The sequence below is a fragment of the Neoarius graeffei genome, chromosome 12, assembly GCF_027579695.1.
Source record: "Neoarius graeffei isolate fNeoGra1 chromosome 12, fNeoGra1.pri, whole genome shotgun sequence".
Classification (NCBI taxonomy): Eukaryota; Metazoa; Chordata; class Actinopteri; order Siluriformes; family Ariidae; genus Neoarius; species Neoarius graeffei.
Genome location: NC_083580.1, coordinates 25,185,604 through 25,211,159, shown reverse-complemented (window position 1 = coordinate 25,211,159; position 25,556 = coordinate 25,185,604). Strand labels below are relative to the sequence as shown.

The following is a 25,556-nucleotide window of genomic DNA, read 5'->3' as shown; positions in this document are numbered from 1 at the left end:
ATTTCAACAGGTGATATATCAAGCACAAAGAAATCAGGGACCATGTTCCCCCTTGATGATTGATGTTATACATTGTCATCATATTGTCTGAGTGGATGAATACATGGAGACCCTGAAGCATGTCCAAGAAGTGACTGAGAGCTAAATACACTGCTCTGAGCTCTAAAAGATTTGTGTTCTTTCACCTGTTGTCAATTCCATGAGCTATGGATTGCTCTGTACTGCCATACTTCACTCCAACCTGTGAGAGAGGCATCTGGTTTAACCACCTGTCTGCGCATGGGCAATGAGTCCAGCGGAACCCCAGATGTCAGAAATGTCCTCTCTCACCAGAAATGTGCAGACATGTACTCTTGGTTGATGGGTATGAGTGTATTCTTGTGTTCAACTAGATTGAGCCCAAGTCATGCTAAACACATCTGCAGAGGCCACAGCACTGGCAGGCCCAATGGTAGAATCTTGGCTGCCACTGGAAGCATGCCCTGAAGATCTAATGGCAGCTTGAAATATAGTCAGCTTCCCTAACAAATTTGTGCAACAAAAGTCATAATGTCCGTGGTGACAAGGTGGCTGTCATGCTTTATGAGTTCAACACTATGCATATAAATTGTATTGTCTGGTTTGAAATCAGTGAGCTCTTTTCCAGGTTGACATTCAGCTCCAGTCTTGTGACATATTGCTGTAGGGCAGCTATGTCCACAAGTCTTTGGTCTGGTGTTGGGCACCAGACAAGCCATGGCATTTTTGCCTACTAGCTGTCTTCATGACTCGGACACAAGGGGTGACAGACTCAGACACATTGCCTGACAGAGACAATGTTAGCAGTATCTTACCTGGGCTAAGGAGAGAAAGAACTGGACTGTTGCTCAGTGGATTTGATAAAACACAGTGGACCAACACCAGCAAATGACATGGCACATCAAATCATCACAGACTGTGGAAACTTCACACTGAGCTTTAAACACCTTGGATTCTGTGCCTCTCCACTCTTCCTCCAGACTCTAGAAACTTAATTTCCAAATGAAGTGCAAAATTTACTTTCATCTGAAAAAAGGACTTTGGACCACTGAGCAACAGTCCAGTTCTTTCTTTCTCTAGCCCAGATAAGACACTTCTGATATTGTCTCTGGTTCAGGAGAGGCTTGATATTAGGAATATAACAGTTGGAGCCCCTTTTCTGAAGATGTCTGTGTGTGGTGGTTCTTGATGGAGTGACACCAGCCTCAGTCCACTCCTTGTGAAGCTCTCCCAAGTTCTTGAATTAAATTTTCTTGACAATCCTCTCAAGGCTGCAGTTATCCCTCTTGCTTGTGTCCCTTTTCCAGCCAGCCTTTTCAGGAATGACCTTCTGTGTCTTAGGCCGAATCCCATTTCACCCCTTGGACCTACCCCTTGGCCCTTCCCCTCCATTTTGCGCGTTCACGTGAAGGGGTAGGGGTATCCCAATCCCAGTTAACGCGGAGGGGTAGGGGAAGGGGTAGGGCTTCTGTACCCCTCCAAATGGAGATTTTCCTGGAGCTGACTCCGAACGAAGGGGTTTGAGTGATTTCCCACAATGCCATGCGGATTTCAGCGAGATTTCATGCGGATTTCAGAAAGATGGTGGTTCCCGCGGCGAAAGATTGTCATAAATGTAAGTATTTTCTCCATTATTTACGTAAGTTGTTATAACCGTTCTATTACTACGTCAATAGTGTTAACTAGCCTATTAACGTTAACGTACTATAACATTAACGTTGTGTGATCGGTTGATGCAATGAAAATTGTGAACAAAGTTGTTATTTAGCAGTTAGCTCAAGTAATTACAAACAACAGAGGATCTGCTTTTCTGTTGTGTCGTTACGTTAACCAGCTTCCCATGCCTGTGTACTTGAACTAGGGAATCCAGAGGAAACACGCCGCTTGATTCGCTTTCGAGCTGAGAATGAGCAGCGATTTCTGAAATCCAAAGCTGCTGCTAAAAAGCTTTGGGAGTGAGTATTGTTTTCGGTTGCTTGACTGCATACGTTTTGTTCTGTAATTCTTGCTTTTATTCTTTACATGAGTGTTCTGACACCTCATTCTGTCGGATGTGGTGCACGAAGCGCCGAAGATATCCCATTCAGTGGTGTTAGTTAACAAATCACACCCTACATTAGCTTGCTCTTCACAGTGTTTACATCACTCCTCATATTTATGATACAGGACGCTGATCAAGGAGCTTGGCCTGGAGGGAAAGGTGACCTCCCAGCAAGCATCAAAAAAGTGGGAGAACTTGAAAAAGAAGTATAAGGTATGTGGGCAGCAATGTCGTTCTAGTAGATGGATGAATGTATTATTTAAATGATTTTCAGTTAGCAATGCAAGGATGTTTTCATAAATACAAATTTCTATTTGCTTACTGCAGGAGCTGAAAAATCCACTCTCTGGGAGTGGGACAGATGAGGGCCAAACAACTGCGTGCACATGGCAGTTTTTTGAGGACATGCACGAGGTGTTGGGATCCAGGCCATCCATTGACCCTCCAGTGGTAGTGGAATCATTTTGTCCTGATGCTGATCCCACACTTTTTCTGATGGTAAAGATGCTGCCATGGATTATTTTTTTGGTGGTCTTTGTAAAGATTGATAATGTGTATGGTTTAACGTTGTGGAATGCAAACCAGTATGTTATTCTTTTTGTTTTCAAAAACTATATTTCAACTTACTTGAATTGTACACACCAACCAATTCTGGACTAAAATGCCTTCACATTTTTTTCTCGCTTTGGAAAAAAGCATCTACTAAATGTAATATTTTCTTCATTTCAGGAAATCGCCGGGCCCTCCTCAGACACCTTTTTTCCCATGGCAGCCAGCACCTCTGATGCTGACACATCTACTACCTCTAGCCCTGCTCCTATTCCCCCAACCCCGTCCCCAAAGAAGAAGAGGAAGAGGTTAGACTTGATAAATTTCCTTGCACAGGAGAGTGAGAAGGTGCAGAAGCGCCATGAGGAGACCGAGGAGAAGACGGAGCGCTTTTTGGGTCTTTTTGAAAAATTGGTCGAAAAACTTTGAGTTCATTTTGTCTTCTTGTTAAATCAAGTCAACTTTCTTATATTTGAGACATGTAAAGTTTGTCTTTACCTGACATGTTTGGACTGTGTAGTTTCCGTCTTCCTCGGAGGGTCACACTGGTGTTGGCGTGTGACATGCTTTAATCAGCACGTCACACCCCAACACCAGTGTGACCCTCTGAGGAAGACGGAAGCTACACCGTACAAACATGTCAGGTAAAGACAAACTTTACATGTCTCAAATATAAGAAAGTTGACTTGATTTAAAACTTTTTTGTTTCAGTACAGTTCTTCCCATTTTTATTTATTTCTCTTTTTCGTTTGAAGTTCTTAATGTGTTCTTAATGTGTTCTTAATGTGTATTGTGTGCAATGTTTACATGTTTGACTGACTTTTTGCACTTCAACGCTGACTGATGTGAAGGGATAAGCAGCTGTTTGTTTTTTTTACTTTACTAAAATACTTTTCTATTTTTCATATGTATATATATATTTTTTTTTCATAAATCGTGCAACAGGAGTACCGCTAGTACATTTGAATAATGTAGCGGCCTATTAAAGTGCACTATGTTTTTTACCAGTTTGAGAGCATGATTACCACACCAACCACACATTAATAACATCTGAAACGGATATTGGCATGAAAAGATGTATTAGGATAAAAAAATAACAATATACATTCCTGAGGTCAATGAAAAACAAAGTGTCAAAAAAGAACATTTTAAATAAGTTTCAGTATTAAAAAAAAAAAGTACACTCCACAAGCCTACAAAGTCACAGCTGGGCAGCCAGTCTGTCCCTTGATGCATTTCCAGATGTCTCATTAGCTGCTAGGGGCCCCCGGGGAGCTTGGGGATCTAGCAGGTCCTGTACCACATCGTCATCTGGCTCCAGCAGGTCCCCATTCTCCAGACAGATGTTGTGCAGAAAGGCACAGGATGCAATGACCTGAGGTGCAAAGATTGGTTTAATCTCCAGGGCTTTGAAAAGAGTACACCTCCACCTGCTCTTCATTACGCCAAAAGCCCTTTCGATTATGCTGTGGCCCTTGGCATGGTAATGATTGAAGCGCCCCTGTATTGGTCCAGTAACTGGCTCCTTGTATGGTGTAATGAGGCAGATAGGTGTGTCCAAACATGGATAGCCACCATCTCCTAGGAGAATGTAGCCTGGTGGAGGGTACCGTCTTGCTGTATAAAACCTGCTGTTTTTCATGACTCGTGTGTCGTGAACTGACCCCGGGTAGCCAACTAAGATGTCCAAAAACTTTCCACTGGAATCACATATTGCCTGCATGTTAATTGAATAGAATCCTTTGTAATTCAAATAGTCTATTCTGTGCCGTGCTGGTAGCTTAATCCGTATGTGGCTTCCGTCTATTGCACCCACAACATTGCTGAATGCAGGGCTCCCTGAAAGTTGGGCAAATCCTTGGCCGACTGCATGCAGCTCTCCAGTCTTGGGGAAAGAGATGGCACGGTGCAGATTGGTGCAGATCTTATTTCCTACTTTGTGGACAATGCGGTGAACTGTGGATTTGGGTATATTGAAAACTCTGGAGACAACGGTATAAGACAGTCCATGAGCCAGCCAGTAGACATAGACAATGACTTCTAGCTGACTACCCCAGCCATGGTCCTGTTCTGTTTGTAGCAGTCTCTGCACACTATCCATAGCCCTTCTGCTGAGGCGAAAGTCCCGTTTCAACTCTGACTCTACATTGAACCACAGACGCAGGATGGGCATCTTGTAATCCAGTCTACAGTATGTAGGATGACTCGTCTGAAAAAGAAAAGAAGGAAGGATTTGTTTAGCTAGTGTCTGTGGCCTTCCATTCACCCAACCAACGAATTCACTGTACCTACCATGCATCCATGCTTCACATTTTCATTATTTTCAGTTGTCAGATGAACACAGATAAAAAATGTATTCATGTGTATCACAAGCGATAGGATGCAAAGTAACCAATACATGCTAACGCTAGCTTGTATGTTGTGTAGCTTGGCTAAACTAACGTGTTTGTTGTAGCGTTACATTATACATACCATCAAATCGTTAATTATTGCTCCCAGGTGTCGTAAACGTCTTCGTCTACTGGCATTTCTCCGTTTAGCTGCAGACAACCGTAAAAAGAGGCCTATAGCCCAGGACACAGTGATCACAACAGCAGCAGATGGCATTTCAGCAGAGATTTCTGGTTCTGCCTCTGGCTCTGACTGTAGTGGCTGGTCGCAGCCAATGACGCATTTGGTCGCGTTTTGCTAACGTAAACGCTGACGGAGGTACGCGATGACTTATGCGATCGTTGAAGGGCTATCCCAATACGTAGGGGTTGAATTTCAAGCCCTATCCCTTGTAGCTCAGTTTCAAGGGGAAGGGCCAAGGGGAAGGGGGAGGGGGAGGGGTAGAAATTAGAATTGGGATTGGGCCTTACCCTCCTTGTGGAGGATGTCGATGATCATCTTCTGGACAACTGTCAAGTCAGCAGTCTTCCCCATGATTGTGATTGCATGTGCTGAACTAGACTGAGAGATACACAGTATTTATACTGTTTTACTCAAACTCTACATGAAATATTCTAATATTTTGGGACACTGGATTTCTGATTTTCATGAGCTATAAGCCATAATCATCAAAATTAAAACAAAACCAAAAAAAGCCCTGAAATATTTCACTTTAGATGCAATGAATATAGACTATGTGAAAGCTGCTACTCTGGACTGTGACCTTGTTGTGGTGTAGCAGCTTGCGTGCCCCTATGAGCTCAAGAGCTTATGCTGGCGGAGGTCCAGTAGGGCCTCTGGCAGGTTCAACCTTGCCGGACTTGGTCTTGGAGGAGGGGTCTGATGAACAACAGTCCATTTGGGTCCATTATGGAGAAAAGGTACTGGGCAAGCTACCTTAGAGTGTAGAGACACCAACATTTCGGAAGTCAGAACGGCCAGCCTGCCTGAGCCAGACCAAGCCAAGGTTCAGCCCTCTGACTCAAATGGTGAATATCACCTTTGACCACTTCTCTCCAGTACTGCACTTGGTGATTTGTGTCTCCCTGTGAGTCCACTCCTTGTGTTTCTGGAAGAAGGGCACAAGTATGGGAGTTGGGCAGCCTACTTGTTAGCAGCAGTGAGGTCAGCACCCTTACTGCAGCAAACTTTTTCAAGCCTGCTAAAGACTCTTCAACCACAGTATACAAAGCTCTGGTCCTACCATGTTTACTCTATGGTAGTGAAACGTGGTGCACACTCGTGCATCATGTGCACCTACTAGAAATGTTCTATCAAAGATCACTAAGACAAATCCTTAAGATCAAGTGGTGGCACAAGGTGACCAACGTCGAAGTGCTGAGAAGGGCTAGCTCCACAACCATAGAGCCCATGATCCACAGCAATCGCTTAAGGTGGCCTGGCCATGTTTGTAGGATGCCGGACTACCGACTGCCAAAGCAGCTCCTCTTCAGTGAGTTAGCTCATGGAAATAGACCATGTGGCCGACCAAAGAAAAGGTGGAAGGACTGTATTAAGGAGGACATCAAGATCTTTGACCTGGAGAATGATTGGCATAATCTAATGGCCAAACATCCCACCTGGAGGCACCACATAGCCAATGGCAAGCTTTTGTGTGAGCAGAGACTTCAATGGTGAGCCGAGGAGTGGCGCACCTGACGACACCAAAGAGTCCCCCATCGTTAGTATTGCCAGGGACCATAAGTATGTAACTACATGAAAGTTTACCTTTTTGAATTAAATTATGAAAATTTTACTTTTTCACAATATTCCAATATTTTGAGATGCACTAGTATCTTTTGACTGTCCCTATGGGGTCTCCAGAGGAGTGATGTGATGAGAATTCCAGCCAGAAGTAGGGGGGCATTAGGATGCCTCAGGCAGGTCTGAAGAGCAGGAGGGGTCAGCATCACTGGTATCTCAGGATTGACGTAACAAGAGAGAGAGACAGATTAGAAGTCTTTAATCCTGTATGTTGTGAAGTGGGGCCTCCATAGATTGAACTTGTTTGTCAAGCACATCCCATAGATGTTTGATTGGATTGAGATCTGACATTTGAGCATTTGGAGGCCAAATCAACACCTTGAACTCTTTATGTTTCTCAAACCATTCCTGTATTAATGTAACATCCACATGAATGGCAGTACCCAAGATTTCACAGCAGAACATTGCTCAGAGCATCACACTGCCTTCACTGGCTTGTCTTTTTCCCCATAGTGCATTCTGGTGCCATTTCTTCCCCAGGTAAGCAACATACACACACCTGGCTGTCCACATGATGAGAAAATAGCACTATTGGGCAGTGCGATTGTTTTTAAATTTGTTCTGGCATTGATTTTGAAATTGTACATGTTTAATCTGTGATCTTTTATTGCATAGAAACTGGGTATTACAGTATGTTTGTAATGACAGTATGTGTTTGTTTTGTATTGTTTTTATTTTACTGCTATAACAGTGGCTGCTGCTTTCTTGGCCAGGTCACGCTTGAAAAAGAGGTTTTAATCTCAATGAGTTTTTACCTGGTTAAATAATGCATGATGATGATGTGAAAGAAAACATGATTAATCAGATCAGGCCACCATAAGCAGCAAGCTGAGATACTAGCACTTTTGTGGGATCAGACCAGAAGGGTTAGCCTATGCTCCCCAGGTGCATCAATGATCCCTGGGCACCTATGACCCTGTTGCCGATTCACTGGTTGTCCTTCCTTTGACCACATTTGGTAGACACTAACCACTGCATACCAGGAACACCCACCCAGCTGCACATTCCAGTGTGTACTGGGCTTTCAACCACCCCTTGTTTCCCTAAAATGTGACCATCATTTAATTACCCATAGAGGTAAGTGGTTTAAGAGGTTTGAGCAGGAATGAGAAACCACTCACCAGAGGCTCAAACACATGGCACAAAGGTACAAGGAATTTGCTGACTGACATGGAGAAACCCCACAGTATGATAGAGACCATTGTGTCACACATGGCTCACACCCCAATATATTAGCCCCTACAAAGTTCTATAATGCATTTATGAGGTGAATTACAAATTGGATCTGCCATTATTCTGCCACCTAACCCCAGAAACCTGTCACCCCAGCTCTACTATCTGAGAACGTTGCACCTTCAACACCCAATGCACCCTCTGACATAAAGGGATAACTGGCTTACATTGTCCAAGAAATCCTCAACTTACATCGTAAGAATAGCAAACTCCAATACCTCATTCAATGGGAGGGACACAGCCCAGAGGAAAGGTGTTGTGTACCCACTCAAAACACTCTGGATCCTTTTCTTTGCTTTGAGCCATGAATTCTATGCCCGTCATCCTGAACATCCCACTCTATGACCTAGAGGCAGACTGAAGAAAAGTTCTGCACCCAGGGTGAGTTCTTTGGAGTGGGGTTGGTCTCTCAGGGCAAGAATCAGCAATGAAGTCCAACTCCCATGCTACAGTCTGGCCTATTAACATGGCCACTCAGGACACTACACTCTCCAGCACACTGCCTCACTGGTACGTTTGCCTTACTTATAATCATGCGCATCTCTTTTCAATCACACACACACACACACACACACACACACACACACACACACACACACACTATAAACAGACTCTAAACTACCACACAATGTGAAATTTTATTCACTGTGCCTTTATCCTGACATGCCAACCTGTATATTGCTATTGTAAGCTTTGTTTTTGACTGTTCTTATTCTCTGTTTTTTTTTCTTTTTGTGATTGTTTTTCTAGTTTACTCTGTTTGCTGATTGCCTAACCTTTTTGCTCATTTTCTGGCACTTTCATACCTTTTTATCATGTTTTGGATTTGTTTGCACCACTGGTTTCAACAAAAGCACTATTTTACAACTTACTTCCACATAGTGTCTTGGTGTTTGTTTGTTTGTGTGGCATGGTGGTGTAGTGGTTAGCACTGTCACCTCACAGCAAGAAGGTTCTGGGTTCGAGCCCAGTGGCCGGCAGGGGCCTTTCTGTGTGGAGTTTGCATGTTCTCTCCACGTCAGTGTGGGTTTCCCCAGGTGCTCTGTTTTCCCCCACAGTTCAAAGACATGCAGTTAGGTTAACATGGGGCGACCTTGGGCTGAAGTGCCCTTGAGCAAGGTACTTAACCCCGACTGCTCCCCGGGCACTGTAGTGTGGCTGCCCACTGCTCTGGGTATGTGTTCAGTGCTTCAGATGGGTTAAATGCAGAGGATTAATCTCACTGTGCTTGAAATGTGCATGTGACAAATAAAGGTTTCTTCTGTTTGTTTGTTTGTTTGTTTCAGGAAACAGGCGGATGCACATGCATATACACAAATGTGTGGAGAACTGATCAGACTGCACCCTTTAAGATCCTGAAGACTGTGACCAGAAAAGTATACAAAAGATATCAGACATGCTATACCTACACCATGGGTAGGCTTCTTTGAGCCTAAGACAAGCCTAACATGCCTACAGTACAGTTAACCACGTCTCTTGGTAATTAATAATTCAATCCAAACCCTTTTTAAAGTTTTGTACCACTATTCCTTCCCATATTACTATATGTGTCAACAATGAGAAAAACAATTACATTAACTTTCTTAATGGTGTTACAAACAAATAAAAAAATTTAACTTTGCAATGCATCTGTCTGGATTAACTATGGTCCAAAATTGTGTTATTCATACATGAAGCAGAGGATATTATTTTGTAGAATGCCATGTCCCAGTGCCAAGCAGTTCTCCGCTACACTGGCTTTCACTGAGATTCCACTTGAGGTGACTGTGTGTTTCATAAGTTTTCATAATTCCTTTTGTTTTAAGTCACCAAACTTCCTGGCAAAGATGCTGATCACATATTTTTTGTGAGCCACAAAACCTGCATGTGCATGTCACGGAGAGAGAGAGAGAGAGAGAGAGAGAGAGGTTCCATAAAATCAAGCATCAACCCTAAAGAGAATTTCAATTTGTTAGCATGCTGAACAGCTTTGTGTCCTAACCAGGGTGTGTGTGTGTGTGTGTGTGGTGTTTGTTTAGGCAGCTGGCTTGTTGCAGTAATAAAGAAAGAGAATCAATAGGGCATGCAGTGGAGTCGAGGGCTACTATTCATCATCGCTTCTCCTCGACTCTCATCATTCATCAAGCTCAATGAGGCAGCAAATAGGAAAATGACTATTTGTATCAAACACATCTGCACTCATCCACCCAGGTATTTTATTTCCATTAGCTCCTGCACTAAAATATGCACAGTGTGAGTGTGTTTGCACAGGATGCTGATAGGGAATTATCTGAAGAGAGTCACAAGAATAAGTGTGTATTTGGGAAACATTTTTATGAGTGGACACACTTTCAGACATGCCCATCCTCCCCCTCTCCCCTGTTATGTACTCACCCCATAATCTTTTATTGGCTGTCATTTGAGGATTTTAGTGGATGTCTTTATCTAGCTATTCCTGTTCTCCCCTCTCTATTCACTCTTGTATCAGTTTGTTTTTGTTCTATGCCTCCATTCTTTCTGTGCTCTATCTCTCTTACTTTTTACATCTTCTTGTCATTTACTATTTTTCTCTTTTACTCTTTTTCAATTTATTTTTTATTGTTATGCTGTCCTTCCTCTATTTCTCATTTCTGCTCTCTTTATTTTTTTTCTTCTCTATCCCTACCTTATCTCTCTGTCTCTTCTTTCTCTTCCTTTCATATCATCTTTTATGGTCTCGAAAGATCCATGTTCTTTATTTTGCATTCTACATCTCTCTACTTTCCCCCCTCATTTCCAGTTGTTATTTTCTCCTATTCCATGAAAGATGGATTAATATTTGTGGATGTGTATTTTGCAGATATATTTAGTGTCATGTAAAATTTTAGTTATTTCTTGAAAAAAATAAATGCAAGAGCATAAACTCGTGTATTCGTTATAGTATTCTCATATATTCGTGTATAGTATCTGGTTTCATTATAATATAATGTATGGAATCACGAGTACAATAAAAAAGAATAAATATGTAAAAAACAAGAAAATAAATGTTGAAAAGGAATAAGAAAATGAATACAAATAAAAATAAAAGAATGAGAAAATTAATTCAAAAATAAAATAAAATAGGAAAATAAATGTTTTTTTTTAATTGCTTTTGCTATTCCCTATAGCTTTTCCCAATTGTTTTTTTCTTTTCCCCTATTGCAAAGATTGATTCAGGATTCTCGTTTGAAGCTGCAATGTCATCAATGCAACCTGTAAATTCTGAAATTAGTCTCCATTATGAAATTACACATAATTCATAGAATTTACCTGATTTAAAGCAGTGGTTGTACATGAATAAACTAAGATGCATTTACAGGTTTGTTCTCATACAGCAAGCATGATTTGATATTGAGCCCCAGAATAAAATCTAAATTTTTATTAAGAGCTCAACCAAGCTGAGGATCAAACCAGCAATCCATATGAGGTAACACAGTAACACTACCCACTACACTACACAGCAACATAGCTTTAAATAATGAGTAATTTTCAAATAATTTTACACAGAAAAAGTAATGTGGTGGAAATGGAACATTGTCATAGGAGTGCCATATAAAAGATTATAAACTGTAAAAGAATAAGACCAGATAATGGACAGGATACACATAGAGGAAGCAAATCTATTCCTTCCATCCTCAAAATTCAAACCACTGCCACATTCACAATGTGCAAAGCAGGATTCATGCGTGCAGGAATAGACTACTCAGCCTGAGCAGGAAGGCCCTCCCAAAACCAGCTGATTGACAGCTTGGCCATTCAAGCAAATGAAAAAGAAATGGGGGAAAAGAAAAAAAAATCTTATTCTTTTATTTTTGTTTCTGCATTTATTTCCTATTCTTTTATTTTTAGCTATTTTCTTATTCTTTATCAGCATTTATTTTCTTATTCTTTTTGCAGATTTATTAATTTTAAGGCACTCCTGTGAAATCATAAGAATTATATATCATCTCATTATCTCTAGCCACTTTATCCTGTTCTACAGGGTTGCAGGCAAGCTGGAGCCTATCCCAGCTGACTACGGGCGAAAGGCGGGGTACACCCTGGACAAGTCGCCAGGTCATCACAGGGCTGACACATAGACACAGACAACCATTCACACTCACGGTCAATTTAGAGTCACCAGTTAACCTAACCTGCATATATATAAACACATATACATACATACATACATACTGTACATACAGTGGTGCTTGAAATTTGTGAACCCTTTAGAATTTTCTAGATTTCTGCATAAATATGACCTAAAACAACATCAGATTTTCACACAAGTCCTAAAAGTAGATAAAGAGAACCCAGTTAAACAAATGAGACAAAAATATTATCCTTGGTCATTTACTTATTGAGGAAAATGTTCCAATATTACATACCTGTGAGTGGCAAAAGTATGTGAACCTTTGCTTTCAGTATCTGGTGTGACCCCCTTGTGCAGCAATAACTGCAATTAAACATTTCCGGTAACTGTTGGTCAGTCCTGTACACTAGCTTGGAGGAATTTTAGCCCATTCCTCTGTACAGAACAGCTTCAACTCTGGGATGTTGGTGGGTTTCCTCACATGAACTGCTCACTTCAGGTCATTCCACAACATTTCGATTAGATTGAACTGCCAATCCTAGAGGTTCACATAGTTTTGCCACTTACAGATATGCAATATTGGATCATTTTCCTCAATAAATAGATGACCAAGTATGAAATTTTGGTCTCATTTGTTTAACTGGGTTCTTTGTATCTACTTTTAGGACTTGTGTGAAAATCTGATGATGTTTTAGGTCATATTTATGCAGAAATATAGAAAATTCTAAAGGGTTCACAAATGTTCAAGCACCACTGTATGTCTGTGTGTGTGTATATATATATATATATATATATATATATATATATATATATATATATATATATATACATGCATATATATGTGTGTATATATATATATATATATATATATATATATATATATATATATACATATACAGTGGTGCTTGAAAGTTTGTGAACCCTTTAGAATTTTCTATATTTCTGCATAAATATGACCGAAAACATCATCAGATTTTCACACAAGTCCTAAAAGTAGATAAAGAGAACCCACTTAAACAAATGAGCCAAAAATATTATACTTGGTCATTTACTTATTGAGGAAAATGATCCAATATTACATATCTGTGAGTGGCAAAAGTATGTGAACCCCTAGGATTAGCAGTTAATTTGAAGGTGAAATTAGAGTCAGGTGTTTTCAATCAATGGGATGACAATCAGGTGTGAGTAGGCACCCAGTTCTATTTAAAGAACAGGGATCTATCAACCTCTGATCTTCACAACACATGTTTGTGGAAGTGTATCATGCCACGAACAAAGGAGATTTCTGAGGACCTCAGAAAAAGCGTTGTTGATGCTCATCAGGCTGGAAAAGGTAACAAAACCATCTCTAAAGAGTTTGGACTCCACCCATCCACAGTCAGACACATTGTGAACAAATGGAGGAAATTCAAGACCATTGTTACCCTCCCCAGGAGTGGTCGACCAACAAAGATCACTCCAAGAGCAAGGCGTGTAATAGTCGGTGAGGTCACAAAGGACCCCAGGGTAACTTCTAAGCAACTGAAGGCCTCTCTCACATTGGCTAATGTTAATGTTCATGAGTCCACCATCAGGAGAACACTGAACAACAATGGTGTGCATGGCAGGGTTGCAAGGAGAAAGTCACTGCTCTCCAAAAAGAACATTGCTGCTCGTCTGTAGTTTGCTAAAGATCACGTGGACAAGCCAGAAGGCTATTGAAAATGTTTTGTGGACAGATGAGACCAAAATAGAACTTTTTGGTTTAAATGAGAAGCGTTATGTTTGGAGAAAGGAAAAACACTGCATTCCAGCATAAGAACCTTATCCCATCTGTGAAACATGGTGGTGGTAGTATCATGGTTTGGGCCTGTTTTGCTGCATCTGGGCCAGGACAGCTTGCCATCATTGCTGGAACAATGAATTCTGAATTATAGCAGCGAATTCTAAAGGAAAATGTCAGGACATCTGTCCATCTCAAGAGAAGGTGGGTCATGCAGCAAGACAATGACCCTAAGCACACAAGTCGTTCTACCAAAGAATGGTTAAAGAAGAATAAAGTTAATGTTTTGGAATGGCCAAGTCAAAGTCCTGACCTTAATCCAATCAAAATATTGTGGAAGGACCTGAAGCGAGCAGTTCATGTGAGGAAACCCACCAACATCCCATAGTTGAAGCTGTTCTGTACGGAGGAATGGGCTAAAATTCCCCCAAGCCAGTGTGCAGGACTAATCAGCAGTTACCGCAAACGTTTAGTTGCAGTTATTGCTGCACAAGGGGGTCACACCAGATACTGAAAGCAAAGGTTCACATACTTTTGCCACTCACAGATATGTAATATTGGATCATTTTCCTCAATAAATAAATGACCAAGTATAATATTTTTGCCTCATTTGTTTGACTGGGTTCTCTTTATCTACTTTTAGGACTTGTGTGAAAATCTGATGATGTTTTAGGTCATATTTATGCAGAAATATAGAAAATTCTAAAGGGTTCACAAACTTTCAAGCACCACTGTATATATATATATATATATATATATATATATATATATATATATATATATATATATACTGACAGAACAGAGGGACTGACAGAACCCCCTCCGGGAGTTAAAATCCATCATACTTGGCCCCGGTGGGGGTTCAGGCTCAGGCTCTGGACACGACTTGGGTTCTGGGCTAGGGGTAGGCTTGACCTCGGGACTTGACTCGGGCTTGAGCTCTGGACATGACTCAGGCTCCGGACTGGACTCGGGCTCTGGAGATGACTTGAGATGGAGTTCCAGAACTGGCTTGGACGTATGGCTGGACTTGAGCTCAGGAGATAACTTGTGCTCTGGCTCCCGCTCCAGGAGATGACTCAAGCTGGAGTTCTGGAACTGGCTTGGACGTATGGCTGGGCTTGAGCTCAGAAGATGGCTTGAGTTCTGGACTTGGCTCAGACTGTGGACTTGGCTCAGGTACAGGCTCAAGCTCTGTCAGCACACCACTTTGGTCCAGGTTAGGACCTGGCTACAGGACAACACAGATATCTTCCTGGCCAGGGAGTGGCAGGATGATGCAGATGTCCTCCTGGCTGGGTGAGGCAGAGGTCATTCCGATGTCCTCTGACACAGGCTCAGGAACCAGCTCAGGTTCTGGCCTTAACTCTGGTACTGGCTCTGGAGTAGACTCTGACACAGGCTCTGACGCTGGCTCCGGCACTGGCTCTGGAGTAGACTCTGAGGAAGGCTCCTATGCTGGCTCTGGAGTAGGTACTGACACGCTCTGGCACTGGAGTAGGCTCTGGAGTAAGTATTGACACTGGCTCTGGCACTGGAGCGGGTGCAGGCTCTGGCACTGGAGCAGACACTGGCACTGACTCTGATACTGGAGCAGACACTGGCGCTGACTCTGGCTCCGCCTCTGGAGCAGACACTGGTTCTGGCATAGGAACAGGAACAGATGCTGGCACAGGTTCAGGCATTAATTCAGGTGCTGGCTCTGGCTGATAAACCAGCTCAGAGGAGACAGCCTCAAAGAGGGGCTCAGGAACATCTGCTTCCTCTGCTGTCTCTACATCAGCCACTGGGGAGTGCTCTGGAACAACAGTCTCCTCAGCTGAGTCAGCCACTGGAGTGGTTGCCTTTAGGAGGCATTCTAAAGCAATGGCCTCCTCGGCTGCATCAACCACTGCCGTGATTTCCCCTCCCCAAAAATTTTCATGGGGTTCCTCCTTTACTAATCATTCAAAGATAAACTTCAGCATGGCAAAGAAAGTCTGAGAGCTCCAAAGACACGGGTGCTTGACATAAATCAGGTAGTCCACCTATCTGCATGTTCATCCAGTAATGAATCTTAGGATGAAGCTTAGCTGGATGGGTTCGGGTGGCTTGGGCTCTTGGAAGTCATCATAGAGGATGCCACACTGAATGTGGAATCCACATGGGTGATACTCTCCATCGTAGGCTGTAGGAGGGTAAGCATTGGTACGCCGGTGGAAATACAAGGCTAGCGACAGGGACAGGGAAACCTGGAAGCAGCATGGAATCGCATACTGAAACACATCTGCTACATCCATTGTATGGTGAAGTATTCTGTCAGGTATGTGAGGGAGGCAGATGTATGTGCAGAAGCGTTCAGTTTAATACAGTGTGTGTATATTTACAAAAGTGCATAAAACACACACCAAGTCCAAATCGGCAGGCAAGGTCAGAAATGAGAAAATAGGCAAAGTGTCAGTCGAGGCACAAACAGTATGTTAGAGGCTAGGCAAGGACGAGAACTAGAAACAGGAACAAGAATCAAGAAACCAGGTAAACAAGGACAAGGGTAGAAAGGCTTGGTAATGTGTACTTAAAGTAGTGTAATACTTCACCATGCTACTGCATCAGCGCAGTCCTTAAATAGCCAAACACACAGTTCTCTTCTTGAGTTCGGGTGCGCCTTGTTCATGGTACATGTGCTGGAGCTCACTTGGCACACGTGCAGCCCAAGGCATGCCTTCAAAAAAAAGGGGATTGCACATTATATTGCATATTGTCCGGTATTGCTTATTGTTAAGCTAGGCTAGGCTACTGCTCCTTCCCATCCTCTGTCCTCCTGTTACCCTTCCTCCCCCCCAGAGAGGAGTTGTACAGTCTGATGGCATGAGGGACAAAGGAATCTTTGTGTCTGTTCGTCCTGCACTTGGGAAGGAGCATTCTGTCACTGAACAGGCTCCTCTGGTTGCTGATGATGGTGTGCAGAGGGTGACTGGCATCGTCCATGATGTTCAGTAGTTTGTCCATAGACCTCTTCTCTGCCACCATCACCAGAGATTCCAGCTTCATGCCGACCACAGAACCAGCCTGCCTGATCAGTTTGTCCAGCCTGGATGTGTCCTTCTTGGATGTGCTGCCCCCCAGCACACCATGGTGTAAAACAGGACACTGGCAACCATGGACTGATAGAACATCCACAGGAGTTTCCTGCAGATGTTAAAGGACCACAGCCTCCTCAGGAAGTATAGCCTGCTCTGTCCCTTCCCGTATGTGTTTGGTGTTGTAAGTCCAGTCCAGCTTGCTGTCCAGCCACAGCCTGAGGTACTTGTAGGAATCCACAGCCTCCACCTCGACTCCCTCAATCAGAACTGGTCGTGACCTTGGTCTGGACCTCCCAAAGTCAATGACCAGCTCCTTGGTCTTCGAGGTGTTGAGCTGCAGATGGTTCCTGTTGCACCACACAGCAAAGTCTCTCACCAGGCTCCTATACTCCTCTTCTCTGTTGTCACTGATACACCCAATGATGGCTGTGTCATTGGCAAACTTCTGAATGTGACACAGCTCCGAGTTGTAGCAGAAGTCCACAGTGTACAGGGTGAAGAGAAGAGGGGCCAGCACCATGCCCTGGGGTACTCCAGTGCTGTTAATCACAGTGTCAGACGTGATGTCCTTCAGCTTGACGTACTGTGGCCTGTCAGTGAGGTAGCTGGAGATCCAGGTGACCAGGCAGGGGTCCACTCACATCCTGTTCAGTTTGTCCTGAAGCAATAGGGACTGGATGGTGTTGAAGGCACTCAAGAAGTCCAAGAACAGGATCCTCACTGTGCCATTTCCCTTATCCAGATGCAAGTGGGCTCGGTGTAGCAGGTAGAGGATGGCGTCTTCCACACCAACACCTGCCCGGTACCCAATCTGCAGACAGTCCTGGGCATATTGTACCTGGGGTCTGAGGAGGCTGGGGAAGAGCTGCTCCAATGTCTTCATCAGATGTGAAGTGAGTGCCACCAGTCTGACGTCGTTCAGCTCACTGGGCCGATTCTTTTTGGGAACTGGAATGATACATGATGTCTTCCAGAGGGTGGGCACTCTCCCCAGCTGCAGGCTGAGGTTGAAGATGTGTTGGAGTGGTTCACCCAGTTCAGCAGCACAGTTCTTCAGTAGTTGGGGACACACCTTGTCCGGGCCTGCTGCTTTCCTGGGGTGAAACTTCCTCAGTTGACCTCTGACCTGGTCTGCAGTAATGCATGGAGGAGTCTGTGTTGAGGTTGGGGATGAGGGGGAGGAGGGGGCTGCTGTGATCACTGGGGGGAGGTGTGTTGAGGAAAGAAGGAAAGATGGCTGCAGTGAGGGAGAGGGTGGGGGGACGTGGGCTGGTTGAACCAATTGAAGAAGTCATTCAACTCACTCGTCCTCTCCACTGTCTCCTCAATGACTCTGGTCTTTGTATTGTGGCCTGTGATGGTTTTCACACCTTCCCAGACCTCCCTCATGCTGTTCTCCTTCAGCTTCTGCTCCACCTTTCTCCTGTAGCTGTCCTTAGCTTCCCTCTTGCAGCGTTTTACCTCCTGCTGTTGAGGACAGCTTTGACTTCCTGTGTTACCCATGGCTTGTTATTAGGGTAACACCATACAGTCTTAGCGGGGGAGACCACGTCTGCACAGAAGTTGAGGTAATCCGTCAGACAGTGTGTCAGCCCCTTGTAGGTACAGTCCCTTTTTGAAACTACATTTCCCATCAGCCCACTTCTGCGTTGGCCTGCGTCACACCAGGGCGGGAGCACCAACGAAGGCATAAAAGACCTTTTGTGTTTGTGCACAAACCCTTTGCGACGAGATTAGTGCGAACACCGATCAACCAAGCGCCACGCGAGATCAAATTTCCGATGAACTTCAGTTCATGTCTTTGCACACTGAGTCCGGTGTCGAAACACCTGACATCGCGATTCCCCCCTAGTGGCAAAAACCTCCCTCTATCCATCGACTCAGACACAGACACCCATTTCACTGCTGGTGTAATGGCTGCGCTGTGGAACATGTTAGGTGTCAAGGCGAAATTCCATATCGCATACCACCCTCAATTCTCTGGTCAGGTTGAACAAACCATTCAGAACATTGTGAGCATGCTGCGAAAGTATGTCACAAACCATGGTAAAAATTGGGACGTGAAACTTCCCTTGGTGCTAAGGGCCATTCGGTCCACCCCTCATTGTGCCACTGAAGTCACACCCTTTGGGATGATGACTGGGCGAGAGACGGTTCTTCCCCCACATCTCCTATACAAACCAGAGGCCATGAGGGTCGCAACTGCATACACCGCACATCAATATGTCGCTGACCTACAACGCCACCTACAGTCAACCTTTACAGGTGCCCAAAAGAATCTCGATTCGAGCGTAGAAGGACACAAGGCCTACCACGCCCGAATCTCAAAGTTCCTACCACCCTGGTCGAGACCTTTCGATCGTGGGAAAACCGTTCCCCGTCGCGTGTCGCATTAGGACATCCCGACCTAATCAAATGCTCTCATATTGATGGGTCCATAGTAATCGAATCAAACCTTTTGAACAGTCCTTACTCCAAAAGGGGGTGGACGGCAGCTAGGCCCATCCTGTCCACCTAGCTTGTACGCATCACTCACCCATAAGCGTACACTAACATTTCCAGTCAGACTTACCAACCCAATAAAGTAATAACCCTTTGGTATAACATGGTAGATAAAATACTAAAATCCACTATTATTACTAGTGTGTATTCATCGCAAATACACCTGGCATATAGTCTTGGCAGTGCTATCCTCATTTCTGTGAATCCACAAGACTTAGAGATGTGCACCACCACTAAAGACATCCACTGGGTCTGCCCAGGCAACCCATACATAACACTACACGCCAAGCTGGATAAGATGGTCTGCGTCCCTGACAGCTTTAGCCGCAGTAGCGCACGCTTTCTGGCCAGACCACCCACTGCTATTACACCAACCCAACACCCCTCCAGAAGATTAGGTTTGCCAACCCAAACACTAATACTTCTGTTCTTCTTTCCTTCATTTCTTCTCTTTTCTTGTTTTTTTGTATGCATAGGAAATTAAACACTACATGCTTCATGTTTAATGTTTATTTTTTTTTTTAGATGTGATTTTGATCTAGTTAGTTAGATAGTGATTATATGCCCCAAATGCCTCTGCCTCCAACTGTCTTACTGGAACTCACAAGTTTACACAGTTTTTGCAGGACACCATGGACTGTGCAGAGCAAGGCTACCTCAAGGACTACGGACATGCGGACTGTATGGTACTGTGCTCTCAGTGCTATGACTCCATCATACCCCTGAGACCAAAAGGGGGATTGTAGGTACAGTCCCTTTTTGAAACTACATTTCCCATCAGCCCACTTCTGCGTTGGCCTGCGTCATGCCGGGGTGGGAGCACCAACGAAGGCATAAAAGACCCGGAAATGCTCCGCCCTTCCTCTTTCCGTCGGGACCAGCGGTCTGCAGACATAAAGAGAAAGCTCGCTCCGTGAGTAAATTTAAAACCACCTCTTTCTTGCAAGATCCACGATTTAGCGCGATTTCTTTCTTACCCTTGGCCAAGGTAAACTCCAGAGTCGCGCGATCTTTAAACTCAACCTGAGTTACAGCCAGTTTATTCGTATTAGAAGTGATGTCACGACTGCCGCCCAAACACAGTTTTAATTAAAAGTTAGAAGCGACCGAATTCCTTCTGACCAAAGTTCTATGCACATTGTTCTACAAAGATTTTCTTCCCCGAGCTACGAAGCGTCGGACCCAGAATTTTTTGTTTCTACAGAAGTCTACGAGCTCCTGTGAATTCTCCCCACGTAATCCCCTGTGCTTCATGGAAGATCTTCCCAACGGTGGAAAACTCAAGTCTCAGGACATCTTCTCAATCTCGCATAGAAGTGGGATTTGGAAGTAAGACTGAAACATTTTGGACATAAAGATCAGTTTTAGGAATTTAGCTTTTATTGAAATAGTGTGAATTTAAACCCAGGTTTATCTGTTACACTGTTAAACATGCAGCGTGTTGATTTATTTTGTTCTATGTTCTCTCAATTGTTTTATTAGATAGGCTGTGCATGCTTCTCTTATTCCATACTAATATCCTCAATTTCATTCTTATTATACATCTTGACCGCATCAAGACTTCAGTGGATTTAGTAGTGTTATGAGCTAGCATTCCTTTGTCTACTTAGCAACACAAAGCTAATCTAGGCCTCCACCATGTGGAGTTAGCTCCACAGGCTAATCTAGGCCTACACAAACACACCTTTTGCTAGCTCCCCTTTGTCTTAGCTTAGCCACACGAGGTTAATCTAGGCCTTCACCACGTGTAGTTAGCTACACGAGGCTAATCCAGGCCTACCCAGACACGTGGCCACCAGGCCTGAAAAGCACGTTAGCTAGCCTTCCTTTGTCTAGTTAGCACACAAAGCTAATCATTTGTCTACACACACATGCTAGCTAGCTTTCCTTTGTCTAATTAGCCTACAAAGCTAATCTCTTGCTTACACACACTCATATATACACACACACACACTCTGTTTACAGAAGATTTCATCTGCTGTTATTCAATTTTTTTTCCTATTTTATTTTTTTTATCTTTGTTATAATAAATTCCATTATTATTAAAATTGTGTGTGTTTGTCTGCTGTTCCGATACTTCTTGAAGTCGCCCACATCGCAAAAGAACTCTAAGGTGTATATGAATATTATTAGCTGCAGCTTGGTAAGTGATCAAAATTCTGAATCATATCAGATACTGGGGTGGCACGGTGGTGTAGTGGTTAGCGCTGTTGCCTCACAGCAAGAAGGTCTGGGTTCAAGCCCCGTGGCCGGCGAGGGCCTTTCTGTGCGGAGTTTGCATGTTCTCCCCGTGCAGGGGCGCAGATAGGATTTTTGAACTGGGGGGGACTGAGCTGTCAGCAAATGATTCCATTTTGTGTGTATATATATATATATATATATATATATGTGTGTGTATATATATATATACACACACACACACTACCGTTCAAAAGTTTGGGGTCACTTTGAAATGTCCTTATTTTTGAAAGAAAAGCGCTGTTCTTTTCAATGAAGATCACTTTAAACTAATCAGAAATCCACTCTATACATTGCTAATGTGGTAAATGACTATTCTAGCTGCAAATGTCTGGTTTTTGGTGCAATATCTCCATAGGTGTATAGAGGCCCATTTCCAGCAACTATCACTCCAGTGTTCTAATGGTACAATGTGTTTGCTCATTGCCTCAGAAGGCTAATGGATGATTAGAAAACCCTTGTACAATCATGTTAGCACAGCTGAAAACAGTTTAGCTCTTTAGAGAAGCTATAAAACTGACCTTCCTTTGAGCAGATTGAGTTTCTGGAGCATCACATTTGTGGGGTCAATTAAATGTTCAAAATGGCCAGACAAATGTCTTGACTATATTTTCTATTCATTTTACAACTTATGGTGGTAAATAAAAGTGTGACTTTTCATGGAAAACACAAAATTGTCTGGGTGACCCCAAACTTTTGAACGGTAGTGTGTATACATGTTATTTCACCTCCCTCACTGCCATCACCAGGAACTACCTGCAGGCCAGGACAATGATAACATTTTAACATAGCCTATGGAAATCCAAAGTTTACACATTATCATCACGCACAGCAACTGCAAAACTAGTTTTAAAACCGCTAAGTTCCAACTGTTAAACATAGCGAGAGGCTGGGCTACGTGTGTGTGTGTGTAAAGTGTAAACCAGTGTCCTGACTTTCTAACTATGCCTGTGTGTTGCGTGAGCAGCAGTCAGTCAACAACTCTTCGCAAAGTTTCCTTATGAAACAATATGTTTGCTGAAATTATGGCAGGGAACACCAGATTAAACATTAAAACTGCCTTCTGAGCACTGTATCTACAGGCTACCACCGAAAGAAGGAGGCTACCAGAAAGGCATCTCTACTCCGTACGATTTTACTTTCACTACGACATTACTTTGAACAGACTATCAAAAAATTGCAAGATGATATGATAAAGTAAGGCACAGTTTACTTACAGTGGTTTTTTTTTTTTGAAAAAATGATGCAATCGTTTTCTGCCTTTTGGCACCCTTCATCATGCCGTGTTGGGGTCCTGAACTAGGAGGCGCTGTCCCCGATATGCCTGTCAAACTTGTTGTGGGTAACCATAGCAACCAAGCTCGAGCTCGCAACCTGTGCAGTCTGCGCAGTTGCAACTATGTCTGTACTGCTGTGCACCAGGGCTGTGCAAAGACCTTTGGAGGGGCAGGGGCTCAACATTCAAAAAAGGGCACTTGGAACAAATTTTTCACACAAGTTAACTTTATTCAAAACTAAATTTCAATTGCAAATGAACATTCTGTGTGTGTGTGTGTGTGTGTGAGAGAGAGTGAGATCCATCTAAATGCTGCAGTATTCTTCAAAGCAGCAGTCTTCGGTTTGCCATGTTCTTGAAAATGTCTATGACAACACTGTATTCAATATGGATATCTTTCTCAATTGCCAGCAGACGAAGGTCTGACAGCCTTTCTTCATGACAAAGGCTGTGGAGTTTTGTCTTCACTAGCTTTAACTTTTAAAAGGAACGCTCTACCGTTGCAGTTGACACAGGTAGTTTTCTTTCTGACCCAACTGGACAGAGATCCACTGCCTTTTGCTGCCTCCCGCAGCTCCTTCTCTTTCTGCTTCTTTATCCTCTCTTTCCTTGGCATCTTTGCATAACGCAGGCTTTCACATATTTAAAAAACGTTTCCCTATGTTTTAACTCAACTAACCTAAGCTACTATAACATAATAGTCTTGATAGAATATGTTGTGGACGTCGTCATTCAGCCTTAAGTTTTCGAAGCTGCTAGAATATGTTATTAACTCCGTCGTTCAAACTAAAGTTTCCGAATCTGCCACGTTAATGAAATGGATGGAGCAAATGGTTTAAATATAGCCTAGGCGGCTTCATTAAATGATAAACAACCCTACGCATTTACTGTTGTGTTCTAAGCTGCACAATATTGCATGTTCAGATAAGAAATGAAAGGAGACTTTCAGTGTGACCTTACCATGCCGTTCCTCGCACTGTCTCCCACTGTCAACCGCCTGCATGCGCTTTCTGCACGGAGGCTCACTGAATGCATGACGTCATGGATTGATGCCCGCATTTACATAGAAAAACGTTATTTTATAAATCTATAATTTCATATATTATTGTCAAATTGTAGAGAATATTGATGTTGGAGCTAACTTATCTTTTACAAATATTAAAAAAAAAAGTCCCTATGAAAAGGCACTTTGGACAGCAAACAGAAAAGGGGCAGGGGCTAGAGCACCTGTAGCACCGATTCATTGCATGTGGGTGCTGTGCACCTCAATAAACCGAATGGTAATTAGTCTTTTGATTTTTCCGTGAGGTTTGCCTTATGCAAAGAAAGACAGCATAGACATTTTTTCCTCCCTATAAGTGGGGGGGGACCGAACGAGGTGAATTTAAATCTGGGTGGGATGAATCCCCCCCCCGTCCCCCCCTCTATCTGCGCCCGTGTCCCCGTGGGTTTCCTCCGGGTGCTCCGGTTTCCCCCACAGTCCAAAGACATGCAGGTTAGGTTAACTGGTGACTCTAAATTGACCGTAGGTGTGAATGTGAGTGTGAATGGTTGTCTGTGTCTATGTGTCAGCCCTGTGATGACCTGGCGACTTGTCCAGGGTGTACCCCGCCTTTCGCCCGTAGTCAGCTGGGATAGGCTCCAGCTTGCCTGCGACCCTGTAGAAGGATAAAGCGGCTAGAGATAATGAGATGAGATGAGATATCAGATACTGGTATGATTCACTGTATGATTCACTAAATGATTCACTAGATGATTCACTTTAGATGATTCACTTTAAATGATTCAATTTAAGCGATTCAAATGAGACTGATTCAAATGAGACTGATTCCATGGTATGATTCAATTCAGATGAGTCAAATTAAATGATTCAATGGGATTGATTCAATTTAATTATTAAAGATTGATCACTTAACACCAATCTACATACACATAAGCATAATACACCTACACCCTCTATGTCCTCACAGTGTGGGCTAAGCAGCACATCCCAGTAATGTCATAGCAGTCCCTGAGGGCATCTTCCATTTCAGGGGACCACCTCCTGATGGAGCTAGTTGTTGCAGGCTGCCTTTGAACCAGAGGGGTGTACTTTGGCTGTAGAAGAACCAGGTTGTGGTCAGACTTGCCTAGTGGGGGGAGGAGTGTGGCTCTGTATGCATCCCTCACATTAGCATACAGCAAGTCAATTGTCCTGTTGTTCCTCGTTGGACAATCCACAGCCTGGTAAAAAGTAGCCAAAGTAGAGTCCAAAGTAGCATGATTAAAGTCCCCAGAAATGATCATAAATGCCTCAGGGTGCTGTGTCTGCAGCCTTGCTGTGACAGAGTGAATCCTCTCACATGCAGCAGCTGCGTCTGCCCTCGGAGGGATGTAAACACAGATGGTGATCATGTGACTGAACTCCATTGGCAGATAATATGGCCACAGGCTAACGGCTAGCAGCTCCAAGTCCGGGCAACATAAAACTGTCTTGATGGAGATATGTCCCGGGTTACACCAGCTGTTGTTAACAAAAATGATGAGTCCCCCACCTTTGCTTTTCCCGCATGTGTTAGTGTCTTTGTCGGCTCTCACAGCAGTGAATCCCCGCAGGTCCACGTTAGCATCCG

The 25,556-nt window shown here is 43.4% G+C and overlaps 1 protein-coding gene and 1 long non-coding RNA gene across 2 annotated transcripts; one reads left to right on the top strand and one right to left on the bottom strand.

The window, feature by feature from the left end:
• The first annotated feature begins 1,482 nt into the window (after nt 1-1,482).
• LOC132894896 (uncharacterized) lies at nt 1,483-2,537 on the top strand. Its single transcript, XR_009655687.1, has 3 exons — nt 1,483-1,973; nt 2,185-2,272; nt 2,387-2,537. It is a non-coding gene; the product is annotated as an uncharacterized LOC132894896 (long non-coding RNA).
• A 1,272-nt stretch (nt 2,538-3,809) lies between these two features.
• On the bottom strand, nt 3,810-5,199 carry LOC132894727 (putative nuclease HARBI1). Its single transcript, XM_060934845.1, has 2 exons — nt 5,081-5,199; nt 3,810-4,817 (listed from the first exon to the last, which is right to left on the bottom strand). The coding sequence occupies exons 1-2, from the start codon at nt 5,081-5,083 to the stop codon at nt 3,810-3,812; spliced, it is 1,011 nt and encodes a 336-aa protein (XP_060790828.1). The 5' UTR covers nt 5,084-5,199.
• Between the last annotated feature and the right edge of the window lie 20,357 nt (nt 5,200-25,556).